Consider the following 21,922-nt stretch of genomic DNA (forward strand, 5'->3'; position numbering starts at 1 on the left):
ATTCATTTTTTCTCTTAAAGTTTTTTTCTTCATTATCTAGCAATGGAAATCCACTACCGTTGTTGATTGACCACCCCAACATCTTCTTTTCCAATTGTTAGCCATCCCATTGGAGTAGGTTCGTTGGATGAAGACGAACCTGCTCCAATGGGAAGGTCGACGACCAGAGAAGAAAATGTTGGTGTGATCAGCTGACTATAGCAGCTGATTCCGTCACTAGAGAATGAAGAAAAAACTTTAGGAGAAAAAGTGAAATTTTCAAACTTTTAGATAGAAAAAATTATTAGTTTTTTAAACTATAAGAGGAAAATGATATAAACTCTTAGGTTTTAAGATTTAGTAATAAAATAACGATTTGATCCCATGTTTTGGTTAAGGTTAACAATTTATGAAATAATATTTAGGTTTTTGAAACCCTATGGATGAGACTTTCAAAATGCATCGAAACTTTGGTGGGAATAAGTCATTTGGTCTTATCAAAATTCAAAATTAACACCTCTAAGGAGTTGTTTAAGTGGAAATGAAGAGATTTCATGTATAGGAGGACATTAGTTCAAATCCATTTATTGTAAGGTCGGTCATTGTATCCGAAGTTACTTTTTTGACAATAAAAAATTGCAATAAATACACAACATATGCGAGAATAAATGATTTGTATATAATTTAGAATGTCTAATGATACCTTATTTCCAGGAACAAAGCACCCAAGCCCACAAAGTATAAATAAGTTCAATTAATAAGAATACATAAAGAAATATTTGGTTTTGTTCAATCTAAAGTGGTATACTCTAAAATCCAATTGATTAATAAATAAATTTTTACAATTATATGAACTCGAAAAGCTCACAAACCCAATAGTCACTGGCTACTCAATAGGTGTTTTTAATTTTGGCACAGTTTAACATAAGATAAAACAATTTATTTACAGGGAAAAATCCTCTTCCAAATCCAGTATTGAAGATTTTCTATGAAATAAGATTGAATTAATCTATCCTAATAAGAATGTAATAAAACTATATATGCAATTTTATACATAAGTAATGACATGTCATCATGTGATTGAATAGTTTTAAATTAAAGATAAAATAACTTCTAATTATATGATAATATGTCATTATTTGTGTATAAAGTTATACATATTATTTGTGTATAAAACACTACTCAATCAAAATGTATTATTTTTCATTTATCTTCCTTCACATTTGTCCCTGGTTTCCACCCAATTTGAGCAAAATAGTACAAAAGATTTGAGGAATCTTGAAAAAATGGGTTGGTGTATCTAAAATCCATTTTATATTTGGATGAAATGATTTTAATGATAGGATATAATGATGTTTTTTGCTTAATTTTATATTTTGAGTGTAAGATGTTACAAAAAAAATACTATTTGCTATAGATATTGGCTGAGTCAAATGAACTTAATTGAGATGGTGTTAATCGTTGAATATGCATGTATGTAATTTTGGAGTGAAGAAGCACCACTATTGCTCCTACTAGTTGTAGTTAATGTGTCAAACTCAAAAGGACCAATATTGTGTTTCGTATTAGTAGTAGATGGGCCTTGTTTCACTTCTCATAGCTCATCCTGTTCCTCAACGCCCTCTTCATACTCCCCACCGGCCACCATTCTTCCTAGTAGTTGTAGTTATGGATTAATTTTGATTATCCTATTCGTGCATAATAATAGATTTTAATAACACTTGATCCGAATGATAGAATATTTGGGGTACTCTGTCAGGTACCAACCACGGCGGAGATCAGCAGCACACATCATGTTGTTAGAATCCCACATTTGTTGTGTAAGCTCTGGGACAGCTAGGGAGATTTATTGCTGTGATCCACGTGGAGTGGTGCAAAATCCACCATAAAGAAATGAAGAAGTGGGAATGGGATCAAATTTACAGCCAGCTTCCGGAGATCAGAATTCAGCTGGCCAAGGAACCTCAGGCAGCAAGTTACACCAATCATGGTTGCAGAGATTAAGTGATTCAAGTCTCCAACTGTAAATTCGGAGGCATAACGAGCATTAGAATCTTTCAGTGTTTCACATTTTAATAAACAATTTTAACCACTCACTGCTTGGAGTGAGTCCGGAAGCAAATATCTTAAAGTGCTTCATTGTCAAGGACCATGAATTCATCAACATTCTCTACCAACTAGAGCACGGAGAGAGTTGCATCCACCACACTGTCAGAGACCTGAGGAGAAGGGAAAACAGAAAATGTCAGTCTTCATCCTATCTGAATATTCCTCTCCAATCTTCGATAATATTTAATTAACATGCTTCTCAGTTATCAATTGAACCAGAATTCTTCTAATTAGAATTTTGATATGTTTTGCATCACAGCATGTCACTTCATTTTAAAATATGTCATTCGTAACAAATCGTGATGTTTAATGTTAAATGAATTATGTTTGAACACGACACAACCCATTATATAATTCAAATCAATTTGAATTATATTAAATCAACCCAATATAGTTGAATCAGATTTAGATTAAGAGATCTCGATGCAATGCAATTACAATTTAGATGGAGTTAAGGGATAAAAATCTCTATCTCAAAACCCAAGGCGACACAATCCAAAGACACAATCTGACAAGCCTAATGCTCAACAGCCAAAAAGTCTGCCAATCAACCACATTGATTTCCTATTTCTTCTGAACACATACATATATTAAAGGCCATTCTACATTAAAATATATTCTCAAACAAGAGGGAGGAACCCATCTTTCATCCAGGATTTTATACAAGACAAAAGTGCAGGTTAAAAGATTTACACAACTTGAAATAATGCAGAACAGTAATTTTTTCATGGGACTCCTTTACTGTTGAAGATTACCTTCGCTGCAGCATATTTTGAAGTAAAGAGATTCGTCCACAAAAAATTAACTGCCAAGATTAATAATACACATTAGAAATGCTTGTGAAACCGATTAATACATAAATATTAACACAAGTACTTACAATATTTGCTCAGCCATTTGGAATTATTCTCATCTTGGACTCCACAGATATTCTGTTAGAAGAGGAGACTTGATTGGCATACTTTGAGAGTTGAAATACCGCAAGTTTGGCAATCAGGTACAGCAACAAATGTGTTTTTTTTTTTTTTAATTCAGTCATACTAAAAGCTGCGTCTAAGATTTCTAGACAAGTAGCTGCGTCTAAGATTCTAGACAAGTAATAGATTTAGTAAGTATCATCACCAGGGAACTTTGAAGCATCAAAGCAGGCAGCTGTTTTGGAAACTGTGTACTTAATTCGGCAATAGTTTTTTCCAAACATCAAAGTTGATTGATCACTGTTGCAATTGGACACAATTACATTAATATTCTCACCAAGTTCAACATCATAGTAGAAAAAAATTCACACAATTATGAAAGCACTAAGAATTTTTCTTGAAGAGACTTTCTACACTCTTTGGAACATCTATGTATGCTTATAAGGTTGCAAAGATATGTGGTACCAGGAATGAGAAAGCTCCAGAGGCAACAAAAAACATAGCCTTTCTGTAAAAAAACCTAGAAAGAAAATCCAAAGGAAGCTAACAGTCAGTCTTAACAGTTAACAGTTAAGATTTTTGTCACAGGAAAAAAAGTCTAAAATGCATACCGAATCAGTTTCTACTGGTCTTCCTAATAGAGGGGCTGATGCTTCAATAAAACGCCTTCTGACATCAATTAATGAGACTGCCTCCAAGACCTTAAAATGAATAAGAAAGCTTAACATGCCGTTCATTGTTGAGATCCAATAAAATGATTCAGGGGTTTTAGATCATTGGGAAATAATACTGACCTGTCTCTGCAGGGACTCTTCCAGATGAAGCAATTTACGACCATGCACCTTCAAGGAGGGGATGAAGAATAAATGTTAAAAGACAGCACAATTCATGGACATTTTGTAGGGTTCAAAAACAGAAAAAATCGTTAGGATATGCAGTACAAAGGTAGACTAGAATGCACCACTTACATTCCATCTGACCAAGAAGGTAGTTTGACATCTTTAATAGAAAACAAAGACTTTAACTTAGCAGCAGTTGACATTAATTTAAGATGAGGTGCTGAAGGAGCACAAACATGCTTTCTATTAACAGGATATACAACCTGCATCCATCAGTAAGTGCACAACACAACATAAATACAGGGAAAATAAATGTAGCAGGAGAGAAGAAACACACACACAAAAGATAAGAAAGACAAAGGAAAAGAAACTTGAAGCAACAGAATATGAGAATGGAACCTGCAAGTATATGGACACCCAACCACTATTTGTTTATATTCATGTCCAAAAGAGGTACATCAAATTTGACATCCTCTGGCTACACTAAAATTCAGAGGCAAGGAAAGCGCAAATATAAACGAAACAATATGCTACATGGTTTTCTTAGGTAAATTAAACAGATTTAAACCTGTTAATATGATAAATACCTTTCCGAAACCTGAACTCATGCATTTCAACACCCTACACAACAGGGATAGGAGTAAAGCAGATGAAGGAACTTAAAACCAACATCAAGTTTTGAAAACAAAGACAAAAACATTCATAGATCATCATTTCATCAAAGGAAAAGCAACATCAACGGAGCATGAGACAGTGGGCCATGTTAGATATGTTAATAGTTGCATCAAAACTGTGCAAAACAATCGCTTTAGTGCTCATTGCTTTTCACTTCACTATTGCTGACATCTTCACCAATCAGTCCCTTACCCCTCTCATCAAATGAAAATGACTAGAGGCAACGTGGTAACCAAAATGGTAATAAGGAGCTACGCTTGCCATTGATCTCACTAATAGTTTTTATTGTCATCCTCCCAAGCAAGGCAAAAGGCCCTCAAAACAGATAAAAATAACTTTCACATCTCATTTTCTATTGTTTTATCAAGGTAAAGCATAGAAAAGGTAGCAAGCTATAGCTGAATTTCATGAGAACTTTTATAAAGGAAGATAAAAAAACAAAGTATAATTTTGTTCTCTATCATTAATCAAATGCAGGACAGAGGAAAAACCAGGCTAATTTTATTTAATATAGACTTAGAAATATAGATTTCATTCTTTTCTGTTTTGAGAATTCAAATTTCTATCAAATAAAAATGCCATGGATTAGAGCTGACATATTACCTCCCTAGATAACATAGTATTAATTTCAAATTTTAATCATTCACCATCCACCTCTCCAACACGCTTCCTCTGGTAGGACATGTACTGATCCCTACAAAACAATACATAAATAAATAAATTAAGCAAGCATTTTCTTCAAGTATATAGACGAAGTTCTTATAACCTAAAAGCCTAACCTCAATTCCTGAATAAGAACAAATAGCTGTGTGAAATCTTTGTTGTTCCAATCAGATAAACTATTCTTTGTTGCGGTGACATCATCATGAAATGGATGAAACTCTTGGTCTTCAGGTCCAAAAATAACATCAGGTGCAGCCAGTGGAAAGTCCGCATTGCATATAACATCCCCGGTAAAAAAAGGAAAAAAAAAAACAGCTAAGAAACAACTATCAGTATGAAGTTTGGTATATTGGAATCAACTTCACTTTAAAATCATACTAACATTTGATAGTGTCAAGACATCAAGTGGATGAGCAAGGTGAAACGATCAAGACTTCCCATGTACTTGCAACCAGACCATAGTTGTTCAACCTAGAATAAAAAATCAAATCAACAATAACAGTTCACTGCGTAATTTAGAGAATGAGACCCTAAAGATAGAGAAGAGGGAGAGAGAGAGATCACCTTGATGGGAGTTGCCAATGAGATAATGAAGCTGAGCTGAAATAAATGAAGGGAAGCCTTCAAAAGACATGCTTTCGTTTCTACTAGAAATGTCGCCGGCGATCTACCAAATGTTTACTCAATGTGAAAAATGGGACAAAAACCCGCAACCAATCCTTGAAAAGCCGTTGGGTAGGTCCAACAAACATCTTGTACATTTTGGGTTTGCCAATTGTTGGCCATCCCCTTCTAGCCGTTGAAACATGTGCTGCTGATATTTTGGAGAGTACTTCCTGGGGTAACTAACTTGAATGTCAAAAATAGGGTTTTTGATTAAATACTCTAAAAAATGTTGTTTTGGATCAAATGTCTTCTTTAGAAAATAGGGTGAGGGCAGCAGTGTTATTTCTTTTAGGTTGTAAAATTTTTCCAGATTCTTCTGAGAAATCTGTCAAAGGTTTATATGACACTTTCCCAGATGAGATTCAACAAATAAGATAATACACTTGCATCAGGACGGATTAAAACATCATGACATTGATGGTTCGAGAAATCCTTTAATATTAAGTGATTTTTAGTTTTCTTTTTTCTTTTTTTTTTTTTTTTTGATTGGTTTCCACTTTATGTTTTACTGACACTTGACTTTTCTTTTATTTGCTTTTTTTTGCAGATTTTTGTTTTAGAGGATATTCCAAAGTTATCTGGCTTAACTGAAGATCAATATTTAAACATCTTTCCTTTGCTAGATGGATTGGGCCATCTTCTACAAAAGAAGTTAAGAAATCTCTATTGTATTTTGCGTGCACAAGAATAAGTAAAAGTTTTGGACAACTTGACTCTTGTATATTTATATGTAAGTCTAGTTTTATTTACTTAGTGCACGTTTAATAATATTTATATTGAATTGGATAATCATATGTACAAGAAGACATTACAGTGCAGTCTTATGTAAGACCAATTATGGGAGATTTGCCAATGCTTTATAGGAATCAAAGACATGTGAAATTGGCAATCATCCCAATATTCTAGGTTGAAGTGCGTTTGCACTAAACACCTCATTTGACCCAAACACAATATTAGATGTCAAATCAGCTGCAACAAACCATGACTACTTGGTTTGTCGTCAATGTCAAACGAAGGCGTGTATATACAAATTTGCAAGGGAGACAAAGTTAGGATGTGAATTATTTTTTATGTTTTTACTAGTGATGGTCTTAACTTTGAGTTTCTCGTTTTATGCATCACGTAAAGGCAACAAAAATTATACAACACTCTGGAGTAAAAAACTTGGTTATACTGTACAACAAGATCAGAGGAAAATGTGCATGAGCCACAACTAACTTTGCCAGAGGTGGGGGAGGAAATTTTGGATGTGCCAGTAGACAATGAGGTGCCATCCACATTGTCTACTGACACATCACAATTTCCTCCCCCATCTCTGGCAGAGCTAGTTGCGGTTCGTGCACATTTTCCTCTGATAGATCTTGCTATACATTATGCCCCTCCAGCTCATGCACGTCCACATCCTCCCCCTCCCCCATCTTGTTATTCCAAATCAGTCCATGGCTGCTTATAGATTCTGTTTCTCACTTTAGATATAGTGTTTTACCCTCTCAACATAGTTAATTCGACCCAAAAAAAAAGAGAATTAATAGCATAGGGAAGTAATAGTACAGAAACTGAATAAATAAGTGGGTGAATTTAAATTTAACGCAAGTCAATTTTTCTCAGAGCCCCCCGAAGACCGACAAAAGATTCAGAATTTACCTCCCCAGTAACCAGAATTGAACTGCAGGAATACTGCCGAAAGCCAATATGGGGTGTTTACCTAAAGCATCATGCTGTATAACTAGGCTGGATTCGAGCCGAGCCGAGCCGAGCCGAGCACGAACTCATTACATATAGCTGAGCTCGAGTTCGAGCTCGTGAAAGCCAAGTTTGAACTCTGCTCGAATTCAATTCGGCTCATTTTTCGTTATTAAAATGACGTCGCTTTAATACATATTGGTCAAAACGACGTCGTTTTGTATCAAAATTTTTAACTGGAAAATTTGGTCAATAGCTCGAGCTCGCATAGTGCTGGCTCGTTCAAACTGAGCTCGAGTTCAAGCTCGAACGGGCTCGGTTCGAGTCCAACCCTAAGGATAACAGAGGCCAGAAAAGAATAGACACATATTCCAAACATTTCTACCGGCACATCAGAATACAAAATAAATTCACCCAAGGGACAGCAATACAGTTCACAAATCAAGTAAAAGCATCATCAGTTCTTCTTTCTAAACAGTCCTACTAAATGTGGTGATAGTACTATTGAGATTTTCCAGCAAATAAATAAAATGTAGTCTTATTTCTAGTTATTTTGCAAATTGAGTTGGACACAATTGACTCAAAAGAACAGTTTTCACATCATTTACACAATTATACATAGTTTTCCATTATATGAAGAAGCTAAATGTCAAAGGAAGAAAATACACACAGGAGAGTTCAAAAAAGTGCCACAGTACTGAAAATTCAGTATCAAAATTCATTTATGATCAGTATCTACCAATATTTTTCTTACATGTTTACAATTATAGCTCTTAAGTACAAAACATTGTGCGAGAAACTAAGAAAATCAACGTATGGCATAAACACACAAGAAATGGCTATTATTATTACCACCTTCGTACCAACGATGTCAGCAACTGCAACAAGAAAAGCAATTCCAAGCTGTTAAAGTCATTGTCTAAGTGCACTTAGAAAAGGGTAAAGCCAGCCCAAGCCACCACTTAAAACAACGAATAATTCAGAAGTTTGACATATTAATATTGCATTATGGCATAATTAAGGAAAAGAAACAAGAATGATACAAAATTAAAGTGGTCGTAAACTTTCAGTGTCGAAACAAAATAAGTTGGCTTAAAAAATGTTTGTTCATTTTTCCACCAAGAGAGGAAAAATTGGTCCAGTGAACCTTTAAGTAGTGAATAGGAGAAATACACAGTGCAAATCTCACAAATTAATTGAGACTGCCACTGCAGCTAAAGGAGAAAATACATTTTAAAATCAAAACCAAAAGCAGCAATCTGCATTATAGATAAACATACTTTGCAGGCTAGTTAAAACTACAAGAAACTCCACAAGCAAGTATCATGATCATGAAAAATGTAGTCACAATGAGGAAACAACAAAACTTTTGTATATATATGCGTGCACGCTATGTATGTATGTATGTACACACACAGAAAAAAAAGCTAACCACTACATTTTTCAAATACACTGAGCAACAAGCAGGAAAAGTTTCATACCTCAAATAATTCAAATGGGTTGCCACGACGGTAAACATCATTGTTCTTGCAGTTATCATTGGGAAGAAAGCTGAACAACAGTGCTCTCCATCCAACAAGTAGAGCAGCAGTACTACCCATTGTCACTAAGATGAAGGTATATGTTGGAATATGGCCTGCCAGTACTGCCCTTATAATTAATCCTAGCTGCCAAAGAAGTACGAGGGAAGAATGGAGTTTCATCAAGTATGTTCTCTTCATGATGTTTCAAACACAGATATAAAAGGAAAATGCAACTATCAAAATCCTGTGATCTTTTATTTGCTGATCAGTGAAATAGCATTTCCACTGTACAGAACTCAACTAGAATTTTATAATTTTTTACATTATGAGTCATGAGACAAGAATGGATAAAATCTAAATTGAAACTTCCTGATAGGGTAAAATGCAACTCAGATTTGAAGAATGAAACAAAGACTTGTTTGAAATAGGTTTAAATCATGTGCAACATGAACACTGGCAATACAAGTGTTTGAAATTCTGAAAGGAAAGTAGACTTAAACACAAATACACAATACTAAGACAAGATATAAATTTAAGGCTTCAAATGTCTCTTACCGTCAGAAGAAGTATACTAATAGGTCAATTACCGAAGGAATATTTAAAGTAGATACCAGCTATATCATGCTTTTTAGAATTCAAAAATATAATCTCACTCTCCACAAACAGAAAGATACCCCATTGAGCAATTAAAAACCTTTTTCACGCGTGATATCTACAATGGTCCAATATCTCTCTTGTAAACAGTTAACCAGGGAAAAATGTAGGAAGGGTTTATAGAAAGGATAACACGTGATTAAGACTGAAACTGCTAACATATCTAAGGGTGACGAGCCTCAAAGGAAAAGGAAACCCAACATCAGGTACATAGCCATGCAAGCCATGTGAATGCAAACCACTTACCCGATATGCACACCTTGCAAATGCAACGCAAACAATATATCCAGCCATGCACACCATGCAAATGCATACAAGAAGACCCAGTCAGTAGCTAGAAGAGATAAGAGCTGGAGCTGGTCCTGCAGAAGCTATCTGATCAGTTGCTGATCTTGGGGTGCAAGAGGGCATGGTGATAGTTACTTCAGTTCAGGAGCACTGCTTATCTTTAGGAGGATATATTGTTGAGCTTGTTTTAAGAGCCTTCTATAAATAAGTCCTTGACTATTGTTGTATGGCATAAATTCAATTGTCTTCAGGCCTTATCTCCAGCCCTAAGAAGAGAAGCTAGTAATTTCAGTATTCTGCTTGTGCTCATTGATGGTTTTCCAACAAAGGGTGTATCTATAATAGAGATTAAAACCTTTTTAATTACACTCTTCTTGTGGAAGATTCTAGTGAACTCAGAGCATCTCAAGATCTGAGGCATCTTCAAATCACAGATAAAGAAATAAACAGATTTAAAGAGCCAATGCACATTGATGATTTGCCATTTTTGTAAATTACCTCAAACAACTAGATGTATTGTAAACTTTTCTTCTCAAAGCCACACAGTGGGAATGATTAAGTGTTCACTCTACTTTCCCTATATTAGCCAAGTCCTTTAGTGCCTCTAAAGATGAGAGAGAAAAGGCTCGACTGAAGTTCATTTGAGCCTGGATAATAGCCCCATAACCTTCCCCTATGCAATGCTTCAACTGCTGAGTAACATCAACCAAAAACTTTCAAAATTGAGACAAAACTGTAAAGGATGGACCTTTATAGTTCACTTGGTAGAATATAATCTTCACTCCCTTTCAACAAGAAGAGCCAACTACCTAGAATTCTTATTTCCTTTCCATCCGTATGTAGCTCAAATAATGTACTAAAATGAGTCTAGACTGTGTTATGATAATGTCAGAATATCATATGAAATAAATGGATTTTCAGAAGTTAATGTAATACATGAACAAGTTTTCATGCAGTGCAGATTGAACAACTCCTTTAGCAAATACACCATTTAATACAATAAGTTTGAAAATGGAATCCTATATGAAACAAAATGTGGAACTTCATATTTAACAGAACATAAAATGGGGAGAAGCACAACTTTAGCAGGCACATTGTTATACTAATATCAAATATTTGTGGGAATGATTTCTTTTCAAAACAAAGGGCACTTGATAAAACTAAAATCAATGGCGGCACTCTGGATGGACAAAAAAATATTTATCCAAAAGAAAGACCGACAAGAAATTATTTGAAATTCAAACTTACTGGAATCCCAAAAGCCCAGGACTTAGCAGCAGCCAAAACAGCCTTAGACACACCATTCATTCCTCGACCGTCCTCGGAATAACCCCCAAGAAAGTAGGCACTCAAGAACCAGCCTATCAATAAAGACATTCACATTTATTTACAAAATAACCCATTAAATTGAAGATAGATAGCTGTATGTTAATGTTCTACCATAACTTAAGGCAGAACGAAGATAACAAACTTACCGGCAATAAAAGGGTCAGCTGTACGCAGTGTTTCGATGTCAAAAACTGAGAACCCATGACTAAATCTTCCAATTGCAGAAAAGAGAAACAAAGCCAACACATCTCCACCAGCAAGCAAAGCCACGCGACTGCAACACCATAACAAGATTAAATTCCATTTATTCTTCAACAATCAAGAACGTGAATAGCCGTTAAATTACTGAAAGATTATACCCCCATTTGTTTATGCGGGAAGAGAAATCGGGTTTATCGAACTGGATAACGCCTTCTAGGGGAACATTCTCTTGTGTGACAAAAACTGTTTCCTGATTGTTAAAAGGAGGAGAAGCTGAAGTGGGTTGTTTGGCGGCATTAGAGTCAACACTTCCCTCGGCTTTTGCAAGGGTGAGATTGAGAGCTCTAGAATTCCAAGTGTTTCTTCTAGTTCCAGTTCCAAGGATGAATTTGGAGTTTGGTTTGGCGAACGAAGGTGAATTGAGGCTTGATAGTTTAAGATTGATAGAGCAATTTCGAGTAGATAGAGGAAGTTGGGCTAGCATCATCGTATCTCTCTCTAGTCTCGCTGCGGCTTTTGCCTTCACAAGACTCTATCCGCTCACTTTTTGTCTTTTACAAAGTTAAAATTACGAGTAGGCGTGGGTTGAATCCAACCGAGTCCCAACACTTTATCTTTTTTTATAAAGCTCGAACGAAAAATGTTTAGGGTTAAATTTGTTAAGTGAACGGTTTCCTTCTACTTTAAATTAAAATAATTTTGTTTAAATTTAACTCAAACGTTTAGTATAAATTTATAATTCAAAGCTATAATTAATTAATAAAATAATATTATTTAATATATTATAATATAAAAATAATATTATAATATAGATAAGCAAATTAATCATAAGTTGAATCCTCAAATTAAAATTCTAACCCGAAATTGATTCATACCAGCAAACTGGAGCTCCAACTCTTAGACAACTTATGCGACCTCAGTTCACAGAGCATCTGTAATTCCGTCCAAGACCTTTTAGATTTTGTAGAGTTGGGCTTGAACTTCATTAATAACAAGGCCACCCTCATTTCTTTTCTTCCGGTAATTGGACTTTGTTCCTGACCCAGTAACTTTTAAACCTTTGGGCTTTTGCCCAATCATAAGAACTGCAATTCATGCCAAATTGTAGAAGCTATAATAATAACATAGGAAATCAGAGGCTCCAACCACACGGCAAATGTTCAAAATTCCTTCAAGTTTTCAAAACTGCCTAATTCCGAGTAGACGCGACAAAATGAACGGGTAACTTGCATTGCTCATGGGTTATCTGTTTAAAAGCATATATATATATTTTTTAGATTTTAAAACTTGTATTTTATAGATAATAATTTTTGTGAGCGAATCAGATATACACTTGGGACACCTATTATTTTTTTCTACTAATTTTCTTCTTCTTTTTCAATATTAAATTTGTAATATATCTAACACAAATTTCATATATTTTTCTTCTCTTAATATGGAATAAACTCAAATTCATTATAAAATTAAAAAATTTGGTAATTGAAAATAAATTTAAAAAATATGAATAATAAACACCTTGTTATAACTATTCATTTCATGTTCAATATTAAAATTTTTCAAATTTTTAGAAAATATTTTTGTAATTTGAGTTAATTTTTTATTTATCTATGAAATATTATGTGTTTTAAGAGAAAAATATTAAAAATCACAAAATAAATACATTAAAATAAAAAGTAATAATAAATTAATATTAACAGATAACCTATGTTGGATACGAGGTTTATAAATTATTATTTATATAATTTGATCTATCTTTGATCCACACTTATTTCGATCCGATTCAATCTGACTCATCCGTTTACTAGGTCTAATTCTTATTTAATTTAAGATAGAATATGCCCAAACAATTCAAATGAATGATCTCTCTACTAGTGATTTGTTTTTCTTTTAAACTACTTTATTGTTAAGTCAAGTTAGGCAAATTTTAGGGTTGGATTAACCCGTTTAAACAAGTAAAACTTTCAGTCTGTTACTAATCTCATATCACCAACACCAGATAAGTTAAACCGTCCACCTGGAGATTTCACATATTTTACCCCGTCATGCTACCGCCATTAAGGAAGTTGATGCGGGCTAGTAAGACCAGATCAGAGGGGAGAAAAAAAACAGTTGCCCAGCTTGTGCAGAAGGGCTCAATCCCGAGATTTCCTCACATGCTGAGGTTGCAGCTCAAGAAGGAAATCCATTGGTATAATCAACCTGCCTATGCGTGCGAATATTCGATAATTGCGCCTCCATATTACTGTTAATTATCATTATAATCCACATTAATCATTTATCTAATCAATATTTTGAATCTTTGCACGTGACATAAGCTTTTTGAATCAGTCATTTTGTTGGGCTTTAATATTAATCTATAATTATTATTTTTCGCAGCTAAAAAGCTTAAGCGCCCATGTATGTAATACCCAATAAACTAAAGAAAACGATGATGTAAAAAGCATCTCTAGGGTTGTCACCTTCTCGTTGCTGATGGAGACCAAAGACCAATAAATTATTTAATGTTAAACCTAAGTTTCATGATACTCAGTGAATAATATTAAAAGGGTTTTACAATAAGCTTTCCCCACTAGATCTCACTTTGGTAAACCAATTGCCTTTTAGACTTTGAGCCTCTGGGAATATTTGTCTATCAAGTTGCCTTTATTAACAATACTTGCTCAAAGTAAAGCGATGATCACCCTTATGCTCGCATGTTCACATGGTGCGCGCTTTCGTGGTACATAACATGCTTTGTAATTTTATTCTTTGAAATGGTAATAAGAAATCATCTTTTACATTTTTTTCTTAACGAAAAAATTTTATTCAAGTCAAATCATCTTTATGAAATTGATTCAAAACTAAACCAATTATATTAAACAAGTAAAATTTTAGGTTTCATGAATAACTTTACACGTACATAATGTATTTCAGTAAATCAATGGAAGAGTTAGTCATCGATTTTCAACGAAAACCAAGTTGTGCAAGAAACAAAAGCCAAAGAGACGGGGAAGAGCTTTAGTGAAATGTAGAAGATAGCCTCGAGGTGTGGTAGATACTCAATCGGGTGTGCATGCAGGAGGACAGACAAAGAGTGGTGGTTCTTTGAAGATTTAAGTTGTTGTTTAATTTGACCGAGAAGAAAAGGTGGTAAGACATGCCTATGATTTGACTCATAAGAAAAGATTGATTAATTTAAGGTGTTGTTTTGTATGCATCCCTATACAAAACATTTGTGACCCACTACTATTCATTCTCTCAACAATCCCTAACCAACCATTCATTCTTTCTTGCTCTTAAATGTAATTCCCAATGCTTTGTTTAAAATTAACTTTAAAAGCAATGTCTAGTCACATTTATTCAACCTCCTCTAATTATTATGCTCCCTTCAGTTCAGACTTTCTAGAACACTCTAGTTATTCATTCTAAAATCCTCTCTGAGGGATTCCAATGAATTCAACATATAAAAGAGTGTAGATTTATAAATTAAATTATTAATTTATTTAATATAATAATAATAAAATTAATTATTATATATAAAAATTAATTAATTTAATTTAATTAATTTAATTATAAATAAATGATTTAATTTAAATCTGATTTTTCATCATTAAGAAGAAAAAAAAGACAGAGATTAAAGAAAGGGATTGTTCTGATGTAAACTTTTGATATAAATGTTTTTAAGAACAAAGTATTTCTTTTTTTTCACTAAAATGAAAAAACAATCCTCTCGATTCTTCTATTTATGAGTAGTGGTCCTCCCTATTAATATATGAATCATCAAAGGCCATAAATATGAACCAAGAATGCGGTAAATAAATTTATTTATGAAAGAAATATTTAATTTAGATAATATTTTATTATTAAAATTAAAAATTAATTTAAAGATAAATTATTTAAAAAATAAATAATATAAATTATTATTATATTTAAAATTGTTTGATAAATATAAATAATTAATATGTTTGGTTTAAAATAATATTAATATTTTATTTTATTTAAATATTATTCTAAAATATATTTTATATTATTTATTATATTAATTAAAAATATAAATATTTTTATAATAAAAAATTAATAATTATAATTATAATTAAAATCAAATTAAAATTATTATATTATTAATAATAATAAATTATTATTGAAAAAAATAATATAAATAATAATAAATTGATTAACAAAATAATTTAATCATCAAAAGAGTGATTTCAAATTCCAAGAACAACAGCAAAGCCTACCTAACTCTTTGTCGCTTTCGCCACTTAGATTTCCAACAACTTGCATTGCAAGTGATTATAATTAATTGATAGATTGAGATTATCAGATTAAATCTGAGTCGTTGAAATGATGTTATGAATTAGAGATCATGGTAAGCTTGTAAGGTGTAGCGCTTGAGAAACATCCTCGAAAAAATATCAAGAGATGGAGGGACCCAGAGTTGAAAAGTGGCGTTAACATTGGTACGGAAGAGATGAGGAGAGTGGGGACGTGAATCAGATAAGAAATATGGTGAGGGCCCAGCCCAAAGCTGTCGGCAAAGAGGAGACGAGCCGCTACTATACCTCTCACAGCCCAACATTTACATGATTTCTTTTTTTTTAAGAAAATTTTATTTGAATTGTATCTATTAGTTCAAAGTTAAACCATTTATAATAAAAAATAAAATTTTAGACCAATTTTATAAAATAAAATAAATTTTTAATTTAAAATATTATTAAAAAAATTATAAACATTTATTCTCATACTGAGAAATTCTCCTTTTCCACTAAAATTACCCGTCGGGCCACAGAAGATTCCACTTTCAACTTTCAATTGCGCTCCCCCTCCCTTCTTTATCATGATCAATCAATCCTGCTTTTGAAGATTAAATTGTGGGGTTTCCGAGACGATGTGATGGAGAGGAGAGGAGAGAAATTAGGTTGCTTGCTTTTTAAAACTTACTTTTGTTTGTTTGTTTGTTTCTCTTACCTCTTTTATTACAATTCTCGAATTGTCATCTCCAGACAGCTAGCAAGCTACCTAAACGCACACCCTTTCTTTCCCCACGCGCTTCCAATCTCACGCTCATTTTGAAGGATGAATTACCTTTTCCCACCCTAGCTTTCACCTAAATACCTTATCTATCCTGATGGCATAAATATTACTTTTCCAGACATAATGGATTTTTCTAATTGAAAAAAAGGTATATATATTTATATTAACAATACTATATTTATTCATTTTAAATATATGAATAAACATATATATATATATATGATTAAATATTATTTTATTATTAATTTAAAATTACTTAATTATATAATAATAATATTTATAAATATATACTTATTTATATATTCAAAATAAATATATATAATTTGTATATATATATTAAGCCAGAGTCTTTCCCTCTCATTAAATTTGTGTCATCACTTAAGCTTCTTCTAAAAAAATATGCATTCTATTTTTCATGGTTATAAATTCACACCATATATATACTTCATTTATCCTAAACCTATATGTTCTTCTTTTACCGTTAACCATTTTTGTTTCTTGTAACAAAAAAAAAAGAATCGAATCAAATTAAATCATAAAAATCAAATCAAAACATTCAATTATTAACAAATACCAAAACATCAATCACAAACAAAGGATGTTGGGCCCTCATTCCTAGAGTTAGAATAATTTTTATTTTGTTGTGTTATTGTCTTTGTTAGTGATCGTGGTGATAAAGTTAATGATATTGACAATACCTCGACAATATTCATTATTAAGCAAATTACTTTCACTCCTAGAACAAAAAATTATATTCAATAGATTTTTTTAGTGTTCGAGTTTATCTATGATATGAAACAATTTGAATCATAGATTTAACTTATTGATATTAGGGAGAAGGACTATTTCCCACCCATGTTTTGATGCATTCTTAAATTGGAACCCACGGCAGATGAAAATCCAGTTTTCCCACCTGTGACCAAACTGCCGTCCAATTTTTCAGTTAGAGATAGGGGCAAAATCGTCATTTGCTATTTAAAACCTTAAAACTTTTAAATATTACCGTTTCCCCCCTCCAGGTTTTAAAAAGTAATAACTAACCCATCCTCAAAGTTTGAAAAGTTTAATTTCACCCCCTAGGGTTTGCTTCCTTCTCCGGCCACCACCGACAGCCGCTGCAATCGATCGATGGGAGATCTCCGACTACAAAGGACGACGAAGGACGACCCTTCGTCGCCCAAATCTGGACGACGAAGCGTCGTCCAGATCTGGAAGAACAGACGAAGGACGACGCTTCGTCGTCCTTCGTCGTAGCGTCTGGACGACACGACGAGCGACGAAGGACGACGAAGAGTCGTCCTTCGTCATCTGGGTGGAGCGACGAAGCGTGCGACGAAGAGATCTCCGTCTCTTCGTCGCACCGTGCACCAGGAGAAGGAGATCTCCATCTCTTCCTTCTTCGGCCACCACCGTCGTCGCACCAGCAGTAGGAGGAGGCAGGTGACTACGCCGGAGACGACGTCGAGAGATGAAGTTGAAAATGGGGGTGAAACTGCTAGTTTTGAAAGTTATGGGGGGCGGCTGTTTTTTGAAAAATTTGGAAACCCTAGGTTTGGGGGTGAAAATGTTAGTTTTCAAAGTTTAAAAATTTTAGGTTGGGGGTGAAATGTTAGTTTATAAAACCTAAGGGGGGTGAAAGAAACCCTCACAACAATTTTGGGTTGAATTTTGCAGAAGGGCATTTTTGTCATTTCATCTAACAAGGGTAAAATAGACATTTTACCCTTATGCAAACATAAATCATCCATTTTAACAGCTCACGGGTGGGAAAACTGGATTTTCATCTGCCGTGGGTGCCAATTTGAGAATGCATCAAAACATGGGTGGGAAATAGTCCTTCTCCCTTGATATTAATACATCTTAAAATAACTTTACGTAAATTTGTTTTGAATATTTTTTCCAACTGGTTACAATTAAAAACTTATCCTTTTTGTAGAAAACACTGAAAAGAAGATATTTTTTTTTTTAGCCCAAAGGACTATTTCCCACCCAAGGTTTAGTGAAAAGATAGATTCTTTATTAACTTTTAAAAACCTAAAAACTCATTTATCAGTTAAAATTAAGGGTAAAATGATTATTTAGCTAAAAAACTAAAAAAGTATCACATTTCGTCCCTTAGGTTTAAAAACTAACATTTCCCCCCATCCAAGGTTTGAAAATTCGTCATTCTCCCATAGGGTTTGGAATTTTTTTCCAATTTCTTCTGTCGAGCAGAGTTGGCCTTCCCCATTAATCTTCCGTCGGCAGCCAAAGAAGAAGGTCGATGGATCTCAATAAGAGTAGAAGCATCTCCTCGGCGTCATCATTGCGCTATTTGTCTCCCTAGAGACGTTGAGCGATTCGTCTCTCTAATGTCTCCTTCATCGCATGATTTATCTCCTCGACGTTTTTTTTGTTGCACGATTCGTCTCCCCAACGTCGTCATCGTGCAATTCATCTCCCCAGTGCCTCTTCCGTTGACATTTGGTCTCCCTAGAGTCATCCGTCATCAATTGTCGTTAGAGTTGAAACTCACTCGTGGGTTTTAAAGGTGTTAGTCATCAACAGTGAAAATCGATGATGTTTGGAGGGAGAGGGAGCACCAATGAGGGAGAGAGTGCTAGGAGGAAAAGATTAATGGAGACAAAGAATGATAAAGAAGCTCGCCAGAAGAAACTGAAAAAAAATTCCAAACCCTTAGGGGAATGACAAATTTTCAAACATTAAATGAGAGAAAATATTAATTTTTAAACCTAAGAGATAATATGTGATAATTTTTTAGTTTTTTTAATATTTTTAATTGAATAACCATTTACTTTTGATTTTAATTGTAAATTTTAACTGATGAATGAGTATTTAAGTTTTTAAAAATTAACGAGTAAAAATCTATCTTTTTACTATACCTTGGATGGAAAATAGTCCTTTAGTCTTTTTTTTATAACCCAAAAAGAATAAATTCGTTTTAGAGTATTGGTTTTTCGTCCTAATGTATCTTTTCATTACCATGAATGATTTCTTCTTCTTTTTTTTTTTTTTTAAATTTTCTAAGCGAATGATTTCTTTAATTAACAATGAGTATAGTTTTTCCCAGGCTTTTCTAATTTTCTTCCTCCCCCGTGGAGTAAAAATAAGGTGACTAGAGAGTATATGTTGTATGTATCAACAACTGAATTGGCCCGATGAAAGAGTTGGGGAGTCGTGTCAATGGGACTGAGGCGAATTTTTTAATAAAGATGACGAAGGTGATGATGATTGGTGGTGTGCGGGTGTTTAGATTGTAGCTTTTACATGAATGAATGAGAGATTGGAGGCTCTTGTTCAGGTGAGGTGTTTTTTCTTTTATTGAAAAAACCCATCGACTTAGATTGTTTTTTTAATTTTTAGAATTAATTATATCAAATATAATAAATTTTAAATATAGTGATTAATCATATAATTAATAAATAAAAAATTTTAATAAATTAATAAAAGAGACTGAACTTAAACTTATATAATTTTTTATATAAAAAAGTTCTTTAGACTTTTAGGATTGAACTAATTATACAAATATGATAAATTTTGAATTTATTGATCAATCATATATCTATTAGATAAAAAAAGGTTAAGTATTTGAAATTAAAAGAGATTTAAACTCTCTCTCTCACACACACACACACACATATATATATATACACGCACACGCGTGTGTGTGTAAAACACGCACGAAAAATCCCTTCGGAGTGTTTTGATGAGGTTCTTAGTCAATGATAGTGTTGATTATGTCGGGTTTACGGAGAATGCAATTCACTCTTTTCAAAGTGGCTAAACACTATGTCCCACCAAAATTTAAGTGCATTACAGTTATCTATGTGAGGTTTGAAAAATAAAAAATCTCACCCATGAGTCAACTACCGTTAAAATTTTTTATTAGATACAAAGTTAAAATCATCATTCTATTTATAATATTAAAAAAATATAAATTTTATTTTATTTTTTCATAAATTTTAAAAATTAACAACTTTACCACTCTCTAAAGTTTTCTAACATTCAAAAATAATATAAACTTAGAGATTATGTTCCAGACACTCTTTGACCACCGGTGACAACATTTTAACCCACCATCTCCGACTATTAGATCTTCACTCTTTAGCGCAAAAAGACGCATCAGAGAGATAAAGAGTGGTCGACAATTCATGGGTTAAAGTGTTTTCTCTAGTGGTCAGAGAGCCTCTAAAAAATAAATCTCAGGTTTTGAGAGAAAAAATTATTACTTTTAAAAGTTATAAAACTTTAAGCAGAGATGAAATTATTAATTTTTAAAACTGTAACAAAAAGACATAATAAATTTTAAGTTTTTTTTAATATTATTAATAAAATAATAATTTTAGTTTTATCTCTTTTAATAAAAGTTGGCTCATAAATTTTTCAAACTTTACTAATATGATTTTGAAAACTTAAGGGGAGAAATAGTCCTTTGGCCTTTTATAGTTCTAAAGTTGACCTTTGCCAAGCCCGCGCCCCTCCTTGTATGATTTATAACGACTCAAAATGTTAGAAGATCAATAACTACTCAATTGTTTGTTTAATGCTTTATAGGGATGGCAACCGATAAAGGCAGAGAAGGAATCTTAATCCCTATCCTTATCCTTATTCCGGTCCTCATAGGGGATACCTATATTTATTGCGGAGATGAATTTCATCTTCTTCCCATGAAAAAAAATTTCCTTCTCATCCTCTTCTTGTACCCATAAGAAAAAATCTTTTCATTATACTCTATAAACATAATATAAATATATTAACTAACAAAATTAAATAAAATTAAACTCAACCAACTATTTTAAATGACACAAATATAATTTATTAACCGTTTTAATATATATAATGAACACCTAAATAAATTAAAAAAATATAATTTAAAACTATAAAAATATATTAGTATTTTAAGTAAATATATTAATATAAAGAGATAGAGATGAGACAGTGAGAGAAGGGAACACATGTATCCTCATCCTCGATCAATCTCAGATTATAATGTTTTTTAATTCCTACTTTCATCTCTTTCTAGTTTTTATCAAAAAATCTTCTTTCCCCAGATACTTAAAATTGGATCAAAATTCTCATTTCTAATACTTATATTATTTTTTATTAATAAATTTAAGTAAATTTTGAAATCAACCATGTGACAAGATCAGATGAGAAGGCAATTGGAAAAAGAGGCTGAATGACCAAATTTATCCCTAACTTTGATGACACATTTTACACCCTTTACATATGAAATTATGATTGTCCACTTATCCAATTATTATTTACCTTTTTTAAAGAAAAACTAGGGCTGTATTGAATATTTAATATAAATATTAATTATTAATAAATCATTATTTTTTATCTAAATTATAAAAATATTTTAAACTATTTTTTTTTTGAA

General features: G+C 32.9%; 1 protein-coding gene and 2 long non-coding RNA genes across 20 annotated transcripts; 1 reads left to right on the forward strand and 2 right to left on the reverse strand.

The window, feature by feature from the left end:
* Positions 1-1,399: 1,399 nt before the first annotated feature.
* Positions 1,400-6,337, reverse strand: LOC123202562. Of its 18 annotated transcripts, none has more exons than XR_006499005.1 (14): positions 5,747-6,255; positions 5,565-5,653; positions 5,299-5,407; positions 5,123-5,213; positions 4,432-4,465; positions 4,244-4,327; positions 3,974-4,107; positions 3,800-3,847; positions 3,617-3,706; positions 3,471-3,525; positions 2,969-3,305; positions 2,844-2,893; positions 2,077-2,198; positions 1,400-2,000 (listed from the first exon to the last, which is right to left on the reverse strand). It is a non-coding gene; the product is annotated as an uncharacterized LOC123202562 (long non-coding RNA). The 18 variants fall into 18 exon arrangements; XR_006499007.1 differs by having other exon boundaries at positions 4,244-4,322; positions 5,747-6,254; XR_006499015.1 differs by having other exon boundaries at positions 2,787-2,893; positions 2,969-3,020; positions 3,211-3,305; positions 3,974-4,465; positions 5,747-6,337.
* Positions 6,172-6,556, forward strand: LOC123202563. Its single transcript, XR_006499016.1, has 2 exons — positions 6,172-6,268; positions 6,396-6,556. It is a non-coding gene; the product is annotated as an uncharacterized LOC123202563 (long non-coding RNA).
* Positions 6,557-8,208: 1,652 nt separating this feature from the next.
* LOC123203223 lies at positions 8,209-12,104 on the reverse strand. Its single transcript, XM_044619497.1, has 5 exons — positions 11,685-12,104; positions 11,472-11,599; positions 11,245-11,357; positions 9,013-9,198; positions 8,209-8,409 (listed from the first exon to the last, which is right to left on the reverse strand). Exons 1-5 carry the CDS (start codon positions 12,011-12,013, stop codon positions 8,380-8,382), a joined length of 786 nt encoding a protein of 261 aa, XP_044475432.1. The 5' UTR covers positions 12,014-12,104; the 3' UTR covers positions 8,209-8,379.
* Positions 12,105-21,922: the final 9,818 nt, after the last annotated feature.

Source organism: Mangifera indica, chromosome 19 (assembly GCF_011075055.1).
Source record: "Mangifera indica cultivar Alphonso chromosome 19, CATAS_Mindica_2.1, whole genome shotgun sequence".
Taxonomy (NCBI): domain Eukaryota; kingdom Viridiplantae; phylum Streptophyta; class Magnoliopsida; order Sapindales; family Anacardiaceae; genus Mangifera; species Mangifera indica.